Source organism: Silurus aristotelis (genome assembly GCF_946808225.1).
Source record: "Silurus aristotelis genome assembly, chromosome: 5".
NCBI classification, from domain to species: Eukaryota; Metazoa; Chordata; class Actinopteri; order Siluriformes; family Siluridae; genus Silurus; species Silurus aristotelis.
Genome location: NC_139578.1, coordinates 230,030 through 240,797, shown reverse-complemented (window position 1 = coordinate 240,797; position 10,768 = coordinate 230,030). Strand labels below are relative to the sequence as shown.

Here is a 10,768-nt window from a genome sequence, read left to right as displayed (position 1 = left end):
CTACTGTAGAGGGCGCTGACTTCCGTCGCAGGTCTATGACGCAACAATGTAAACAGTCGAAAGCTGAAATGGATCGTCAGTAAAATGAAAGCGGTTCTGGAGACTGGAAGGCTGAGAGACAACCAATGTGCTGAAGAGGTTCGGGAGATTTGATCATGTTCTATAGAGTTCAGATGAAATAATCCAGAGAAAACCTGTAGAGTGACAGTTTCATCTCTCCAGCCTGGTGGATTTAGAGATTTTGCTAAAAGGTGAGAGATCCAGGTCTGGACTCCTCCATCTTGTCCAGGATCAGAAGAATTAGACGGTGGATTTTTATAGCATGGATGTGAAAACTCAGCAATATTTTATTAAAAGCCACATTTTTGTTTAGTGTAGTTTCACTTTCTGGCTTCATCTTGATCCTTTAAAACCTGTAAATGTGATGGAACGTCATTAAAAAACTCTTAGTTTATGTCAGTGGAGTCTGTGTGTTTGTGTGTGTGTGTGTGTGTGTGTGTGTGTGTGTGTGTAGGATGGAATGCTCAGATGACCACCAGCCTGATGAGGTGTCTGAGGAACAGAGCTGTGATGCAGAAGGTCACAGGAAATCTCCAAAGAGGCGTAGAGAGATGAGGAGAAGTCGACGGCGAGCGAACGGCATGCAGCAGACCTGTGCTGAGTCACATGACGCATCTGAGACGTGCGAGAGCTCCACAAAGAGACTGGACAAGTGCAGGTAGTGAGACGAACATGAGAGCGACAAGATGAACGCAGACGTGTTTTGTAAAAACTGATTTATTGCTGGGTTTCGACTCCTGTTTGTTCCAGACGAGCTCATTTTCTCCACGGCCCGTATCCCAGCACACACTTCGGACCCAAAGCCTGCATCCTGCCCAATCCGACCTCCATCATGTAGGAAACACACTCACGTTTCAGGCTTCTGTTTACGACACGCTAACGTCACCTAAAGGAAGGGTATATTCAGCATTCATTCCCACAATGCACTGCTGCACGTGTGTGTGTGTGTGTGTGTGTGTGTGTGTGTGTGTGTGTGTGTGTGTGTGTGTGTTTATTAGGCACATCCAGGACCCAGTGAGTCAAAGGTTGGTGTGGAACAAACCGCCGCTCAACGTGCTGGTTATACGCAAGATCCGAGACTTGAACCTGCTGGAGCCGTTTAAGGAGCTGTGCAGCTTCCTCATCCAGGTATCAATAATCTTCATCATCAGAAATTACAGTACACTGCAGTGTAAAAAGCACGTGTGTATGTTCCTCAGGAGAAAGGTCTGTGTGTGTGTATGTTCCTCAGGAGAAAGGTCTGTGTGTGTGTATGTTCCTCAGGAGAAAGGTCTGTGTGTGTGTATGTTCCTCAGGAGAAAGGTCTGTGTGTGTGTGTATGTTCCTCAGGAGAAAGGTCTGTGTGTGTGTGTATGTTCCTCAGGAGAAAGGTCTGTGTGTGTGTGTATGTTCCTCAGGAGAAAGGTCTGTGTGTGTGTATGTTCCTCAGGAGAAAGGTCTGTGTGTGTGTGTATGTTCCTCAGGAGAAAGGTCTGTGTGTGTGTATGTTCCTCAGGAGAAAGGTCTGTGTGTGTGTGTATGTTCCTCAGGAGAAAGGTCTGTGTGTGTGTGTGTGTGTGTGTGTGTGTGTGTGTGTGTGTGTGTGTGTGTGTGTGTTCCTCAGGAGAAAGGTCTGTGTGTGTGTGTATGTTCCTCAGGAGAAAGGTCTGTGTGTGTGTGTATGTTCCTCAGGAGAAAGGTCTGTGTGTGTGTGTGTGTGTGTGTGTGTGTGTGTGTGTGTGTGTGTGTGTGTGTGTGTGTATGTGTGTGTTCCTCAGGAGAAAGGTCTGTGTGTGTGTGTGTGTGTGTGTGTGTGTGTGTGTGTGTGTGTGTGTGTGTGTGTGTGTGTGTGTGTGTGTGTTCCTCAGGAGAAAGGTCTGTGTGTGTGTGTATGTTCCTCAGGAGAAAGGTCTGTGTGTGTGTGTATGTTCCTCAGGAGAAAGGTCTGTGTGTGTGTGTGTGTGTGTGTGTGTGTGTGTGTGTGTGTGTGTGTGTGTGTATGTGTGTGTTCCTCAGGAGAAAGGTCTGTGTGTGTGTGTGTGTGTGTGTGTGTGTGTGTGTATGTTCCTCAGGAGAAAGGTCTGTGTGTGTGTGTGTATATGTTCCTCAGGAGAAAGGTCTGTGTGTGTGTGTGTGTGTGTGTGTATGTTCCTCAGGAGAAAGGTCTGTGTGTGTGTGTGTGTGTGTGTGTGTGTGTGTGTGTGTGTGTATGTTCCTCAGGAGAAAGGTCTGTGTGTGTGTGTGTGTGTGTGTGTGTGTGTGTGTGTGTGTGTGTGTGTGTATGTTCCTCAGGAGAAAGGTCTGTGTGTGTGTGTGTGTGTGTGTGTGTGTGTGTGTATATGTTCCTCAGGAGAAAGGTGTGTGTATGTTCCTCAGGAGAAAGGTCTGTGTGTGTGTGTGTATATGTTCCTCAGGAGAAAGGTCTGTGTGTGTGTGTGTGTGTGTGTGTGTGTATGTTCCTCAGGAGAAAGGTCTGTGTGTGTGTGTGTGTGTGTGTGTGTGTATGTTCCTCAGGAGAAAGGTCTGTGTGTGTATGTGGAGAAGAAGGTGGTGGAAGATGGAGCTCTGATGGCAGATGAGTCTTTTTCCAGCATCAGGAAGCAACTGTGCACCTTCAGAGAGGGTGAATAATCTCATCTGACCTCAATTTACTACACTATACTACTAGAATACTGTACTATACTACATTCTGATACACTTTACCACACTACACAATACTACACTACACAATACTATACTATACTACACTATACTATACTACACTATACTACACAATACTACACTACACAATACTATACTATACTACACTATACTATACTACTAGAATACTGTACTATACTACATTCTGATACACTTTACCACACTACACAATACTACACTACACAATACTATACTATACTACACTATACTATACTACACTATACTACACAATACTACACTACACAATACTATACTATACTACACTATACTATACTACTAGAATACTGTACTATACTACATTCTGATACACTTTACCACACTACACAATACTACACTACACAATACTATACTATACTACACTATACTATACTACACTATACTACACAATACTACACTACACAATACTATACTATACTACACTATACTATACTACACTATACTACACTACACAATACTATACTATACTACACTATAATACACTATACTACACTATACTACACAATACTATACTACACTATACTACACTATACTACACTACACTATACTACACTATACTATACTACACTACACAATACTACACTATACTATACTACACTATACTACACAATACTACACTACACAATACTATACTATACTACACTATACTATACTACACTATACTACACTACACAATACTATACTATACTACACTATAATACACTATACTACACTATACTACACAATACTATACTACACTATACTACACTATACTACACTACACTATACTACACTATACTATACTACACTACACAATACTACACTATACTATACTACACTATACTACTAGAATACTGTACTATACTACATTCTGATACACTTTACCACACTACACAATACTACACAATACTATACTACACAATACTACACTATACTATACTACACTATACTATACTACACTATACTATACTACACGATACTACACTATACTATACTACACAATACTACACTATACTATACTACACTATACTATACTACACTACACAATACTATACTACACAATACTATACTACACAATACTACACTATACTATACTACACTCTACTATACTACACAATACTACACTACACTACACAATACTACACAATACTACACTATACTACTAGAATACTGTACTATACTACATTCTGATACACTTTACCACACTACACAATACTACACAATACTATACTACACAATACTACACTATACTATACTATACTACACTATACTACACTATACTATACTACACAATACTACACTATACTATACTACACTATACTATACTATACTACACTATACTATACTACACTATACTATACTACACAATACTACACTACACAATACTACACTATACTATACTACACAATACTACACTATACTATACTACACTATACTATACTACACTATACTGTACTACACTACACAATACTATACTACACAATACTACACTACACTATACTATACTACACTCTACTATACTACACAATACTACACTACACTATACTATACTACACAATAATACACTATACTACTAGAATACTGTACTATACTACATTCTGATACACTTTACCACACTACACAATACTATACTATACTATACTACACTATACTATACTACACTATACTATACTACACTATACTACACTATACTATACTACACAATACTATACTACACAATACTACACTACACAATACTACACTATACTATACTACACAATACTACACTATACTATACTACACTATACTATACTACACTACACAATACTATACTACACAATACTATACTACACAATACTACACTACACAATAATACACTATACTACTAGAATACTGTACTATACTACATTCTGATACACTTTACCACACTACACAATACTATACTACACAATACTATACTACACAATACTATACTACACAATACTATACTATACTACACAATACTACACTATACTACACAATACTACACTATACTACTAGAATACTGTACTATACTACATTCTGATACACTTTACCACACTACACAATACTATACTACACTACACAATACTACACTACACAATACTACACTACACTATACTACACTATACTACACAATACTATACTACACTATACTATACTACACAATACTATACCATACTACACAATACTACACTACACTATACTATACTACTAGAATACTGTACTATACTACATTCTGATACACTTTACCACACTACACAATACTACACTATACTACACTATACTATACTACACAATACTACACTCTACTATACTACACTATACTATACTACACTACACAATAATACACTACACTATACTACACAATACTATACTACACAATACTATACAATACTACACTATACTACACTCTACTATACTACACTATACTACACAATACTATACTATACTACACAATACTACACAATACTATACTACACAATACTATACTACACAACACTATACTACACAATACTACACTATACTACACAATACTATACTACACAATACTATACTATACTACACTACACTATACTATACTACACAATACTACACAATACTACACTCTACTATACTACTCAATACTATACTACACAATACTACACTATACTACACAATACTATACTATACTACACAATACTATACTACACAATACTATACTACACAATACTATACTATACTACACTATACTCTACTACACAATACTTTACTACACTATACTACACAATACTACACTCTACTATACAACACTATACTACACAATACTACACTACACAATACTATACTACACTATACTACACTACACAATACTATACACAATACTATACACAATACTATACTACACAATACTACACTATACTATACTACACAATACTATACTACACTACACTATACTACACTATACTCTACTACACAATACTTTACTACACTATACTACACAATACTACACTCTACTATACTATACTACACAATACTACACTATACTACTAGAATACTGTACTATACTACATTCTGATACACTTTACCACACTACACAATACTATACTACACTACACAATACTACACTACACAATACTACTCTACACTATACTACACAATACTATACTACACAATACTACACTACACTATACTACACAATACTGCACTATACTATACTACACAATACTATACTACACTATACTATACAATACTACACTACACCATACTACACTATACTACACTATACTATACTACACAATACTATACTATACTACACAATACTACACTATGCTATACTACTAGAATACTGTACCATACTACATTCTGATACACTTTACCACACTACACAATACTACACAATACTACACTCTACTATACTACACTATACTATACTACACAATACTACACTACACTATACTACACAATACTATACTACACAATACTACACTATACTACACTATACTATACTACACAATACTACACTATACTATACTACACAATACTACACTATACTATACTACACAATACTATACTATACTACACAATACTATACTACACAATACTATACTACACAACACTATACTACACAATACTACACTATACTACACTATACTATACTACACTATACTATACTACACAATACTATACTACACAATACTATACTACACAACACTATACTATACTACACAATACTATACTACACAATACTATACTATACTACACTACACTATACTATACTACACAATACTACACAATACTACACTCTACTATACTACTCAATACTATACTACACAATACTACACTATACTACACAATACTATACTATACTACACAATACTATACTACACAATACTATACTACACAATACTATACTATACTACACTATACTCTACTACACAATACTTTACTACACTATACTACACAATACTACACTCTACTATACAACACTATACTACACAATACTACACTACACTATACTACACAATACTATACTACACTATACTACACTACACAATACTATACACAATACTATACACAATACTATACACAATACTATACTACACAATACTACACTATACTATACTACACAATACTATACTACACTACACTATACTACACTATACTCTACTACACAATACTTTACTACACTATACTACACAATACTACACTCTACTATACTATACTACACAATACTACACTATACTACTAGAATACTGTACTATACTACATTCTGATACACTTTACCACACTACACAATACTATACTACACTACACAATACTACACTACACAATACTACTCTACACTATACTACACAATACTATACTACACTATACTATACAATACTACACTACACCATACTACACTATACTACACTATACTATACTACACAATACTACACTACACTATACTACCCAATACTATACTATACTACACAATACTACACTATGCTATACTACTAGAATACTGTACCATACTACATTCTGATACACTTTACCACACTACACAATACTACACAATACTACACTCTACTATACTACACTATACTATACTACACAATACTACACTACACTATACTACACAATACTATACTACACAATACTACACTATACTACACTATACTATACTACACAATACTACACTATACTATACTACACAATACTACACTATACTATACTACACAATACTATACTATACTACACAATACTATACTACACAATACTATACTACACAACACTATACTACACAATACTACACTATACTACACTATACTATACTACACTATACTATACTACACTATACTATACTACACAATACTATACTACACTATACTACACTACACAATACTATACACAATACTATACTACACAATACTACACTATACTATACTACACAATACTACACTCTACTATACTACTCTATACTATACTACACAATACTATACTATACTACACAATACTATACTACACAATACTATACTATACTACACTATACTCTACTACACAATACTTTACTACACTGTACTACACAATACTACACTCTACTATACTATACTACACAATACTATACTACACTATACTACACTATACTACACTATACTACACAATACTATACTACACAATACTATACTACTCTACACTATTCTACACTATACTCTACTACACAATACTTTACTACACTATACTACACAATACTACACTCTACTATACTACACTATACTACACAATACTATACTACACAATACTATACTATACTATACTACACAATACTACACTATACTACACTACACTACACTGTACTACAGCACTGAACACCAAAATGTTCTCTGTAGGCCAGTAGACTGAACTCTGTATATCTCCTACATAAACACTGTATTAATACAATTTATATTCTTGTTACATTGTTTGACTTTACCCCTGTAATCTGAGTGTGTGTGTGTGTGTGTGTGTGCCTAGGGTTTGACGACATCTCCGATTGTATCGATCTAATAGTGTGTCTGGGAGGAGACGGTACACTGCTATACGCATCATCGCTCTTCCAGGTCAGAAACCATCATCATCATGGACTTGGCTACACAATGTCCTACTGGTGTTTACTTGTGTATTGTGTTAGTGGCATTATTGCTGTGTGTGTGTGTGTGTGCGCGCGCAGGGCAGTGTTCCCCCTGTCATGGCCTTCCACCTGGGCTCGCTCGGCTTCCTCACACCGTTCAAGTTTGAGTCGTACAAGACTGAAGTGGACAAAGTGTTTGCAGGTGTGTAACAAGTGTGAGGGGGGGGGGGGGGTGTAGAATGTTGTTACATGTAAATTCAGTCATGTGATTTACACCAGTGGTTCACTCCACCTGTTCCAACCACCTGTTCATGGTTGTGTGTGTGTGTTACCCAGGTAACGCTGCTGTGGTGTTGCGCAGTCGTCTGAAGGTCAAGGTGCTCAAAGGATCACTTCATAGAGACCCGGAGAGCAGCAGTGTTACACACACACACAACCAAGTCACACTGCAGCTACAGGTCTCACACACACACACACACACACACACACACACACCTCCTATCCAAAGTACCCCCCATCCACCCAGCATTAATTACACCCTAGTGTGTGTGTGTGCAGGTCCTGAATGAGGTAGTGGTGGACAGAGGACCCTCGTCTTACCTGTCTAATGTAGATCTGTACCTTGATGGACGTCTCATCACCTCTGTACAGGGAGACGGTGAGTGTGAGTGCAAGATGTCACTGTAGTGAGCAGGATGTGTGGTTTGGTACACCATGTACCCTCCCTCCTTTCTGGTATAAATTATTTTCCCTGCCCCTTATACACCCTGACCCCACCCCCTGTGTGTGTGCAGGTGTCATCGTGTCGACGCCCACAGGAAGCACGGCGTACGCAGCGGCAGCAGGAGCCTCCATGATCCACCCCAACGTCCCTGCCATCATGGTCACACCAATCTGCCCTCACTCCCTCTCCTTCAGACCCATCGTAGTGCCAGCGGGGGTCGAGCTTATGGTAAGACGGAGAGGGGGTGAGAGAGACGGAAAGGGGGGGGGACAGGTTGAGGATTTTTTGGCTTATTTAGGTAAATCTCTCTCTCTCTCTCAGATCACTCTCTCTCCAGAAGCTCGGAACACGGCGTGGGTTTCTTTTGATGGCAGGAAGAGACAGGAAATCCAACATGGGGACAGGTGAGACACTAATAAGATCTGTCCCAAATCACTCACTACTGCAGAAATAAACAGGAAGTCATTTTACTGTGTGTAACTCAGTGATCCCACTGTGTGTGTGTGTGTGTGTGTGTGTGTGTTAATGCTTCCCCTGTCTTCCTGTGTGTGTGTGTGTGTGTGTGTGTGTAGCATTAAGATCACTACGTCGTGTTACCCCGTTCCGTCTCTGTGCTGTCACGGCCTGGTGTACGACTGGTTCGAGAGTTTAGCGGAGTGTTTACACTGGAACATCCGCAAGAAGCAAACACACCTGAGTGACGTCTCGGACTCCACCGACACGGACACCTAAGTCACACTCACACACACACACACACACTCACAAGACTGCACTGTAGTCTGCGAAAACTAGTTGTGCTGAAGTGACATTCCAGTGTGTGTATGTTTGTTCAGGATCAGTGTGACATGGCGCCTCCTTGTGGACAAGCTGCTGCATTGTCAAGTACATATTAAATAATACATTCTTAATCACACACTCAACTGCACGACTAATAACATCACTATGACATCACTGCTACACCCCAAAATGCAATAAAGTGAGGAGCCGAGCAGCACCCAGTGACAATTCATCTTTATTTCATTTCTACTTCTCCAATATTGTTTTTTTTTTCATTCTCGATTTCAAACAGCAACCTTTTTTTTAATCCATAAAATATTAACAGTGTGCAAGAAAACATGAGTAATGGCACTGAGAGAAACAGTTACAAAAAATAGAGATATCTTCATAATCAAGGCAGAAAGGATGGACGGAGGGAGAACACAGAGTGATGGATGGAGGTGGCTCTCTCTCTCTCACACACACACACACACACACACACACACACACACACACACACACACACACAGGACTTGGCACATTTATTTATTTAAGACTAGTGAACACATTCCTTCAAATTGTCTAGGAACCAGGATGCACGATTTCACCCTCAAATCTGATCTCTGGATTTTGCTCCCTGGTTATTTGGCGGAGTTCCGTTAATCTCTAGCTGGAGATAAAATCCAGGAAGTTCCTTCACTGCTCTGACATTTGTGATTAGGGTGCCATTACTTTCCCACCCTCACTTTTACATCCAAACTCAAAGTTTAGATGTGGAAATACAAGAACATTAAACTTAAAAGGAAGTGGTGCAAAACTTTAAAGTGATGTGTGCTCCAGCCACAGGAAGTGACATCAGAGGTCTGAACCTTCATGTTCCCTACCTAGAGACCCTCCCAAGTCTGTTTGGAACATTGCAGGTTTCTCTTATCAACAAAATGTGTACAAAATATCGTCATGTATAATAAACACATTGGCACACACACACACACACACACACACAC

General features: G+C 38.2%; 2 protein-coding genes across 4 annotated transcripts in view; one reads left to right on the top strand and one right to left on the bottom strand.

Annotated features, from left to right (window-relative positions):
- On the top strand, positions 1-10,002 carry nadkb (NAD kinase b). Of its 3 annotated transcripts, none has more exons than XM_083540703.1 (12): positions 1-138; positions 515-718; positions 811-894; positions 1,059-1,188; positions 2,554-2,662; positions 8,188-8,273; positions 8,384-8,486; positions 8,621-8,742; positions 8,843-8,942; positions 9,079-9,236; positions 9,330-9,412; positions 9,581-10,002. In XM_083540703.1, the coding sequence occupies exons 2-12, from the start codon at positions 516-518 to the stop codon at positions 9,738-9,740; spliced, it is 1,338 nt and encodes a 445-aa protein (XP_083396829.1). In that variant the 5' UTR covers positions 1-138; position 515; the 3' UTR covers positions 9,741-10,002. The 3 variants fall into 3 exon arrangements, with proteins under 3 accessions (XP_083396829.1, XP_083396830.1, XP_083396828.1); XM_083540704.1 differs by having other exon boundaries at positions 59-307; XM_083540702.1 differs by having other exon boundaries at positions 61-251.
- LOC310725707 (guanine nucleotide-binding protein G(I)/G(S)/G(O) subunit gamma-7) overlaps positions 10,002-10,768 on the bottom strand; it is a 20,242-nt gene continuing 19,475 nt past the window's right edge. The window contains exons 4-5 of the mRNA XM_083540733.1: positions 10,269-10,768; positions 10,002-10,237 (exon numbers count right to left, since the gene is read on the bottom strand). The exon at positions 10,269-10,768 is cut by the window's right edge and continues 2,092 nt beyond it. The gene's annotated coding sequence lies outside the window, so the exon portion shown is untranslated. The remainder of the gene's footprint in view (positions 10,238-10,268) is intronic.

Bases quoted from the DNA above. Each gene is read 5' to 3' on its own strand.
- nadkb (XM_083540703.1), top strand. From the start codon at position 516: ATGGAATGCTCAGATGACCACCAGCCTGATGAGGTGTCTGAGGAACAG. The intron at 895-1,058 runs GTAGGAAACACA...TGTGTTTATTAG, and splicing joins CCCAATCCGACCTCCATCAT to GCACATCCAGGACCCAGTGA. The intron at 1,189-2,553 runs GTATCAATAATC...TATGTTCCTCAG, and splicing joins TGTGCAGCTTCCTCATCCAG to GAGAAAGGTCTGTGTGTGTA.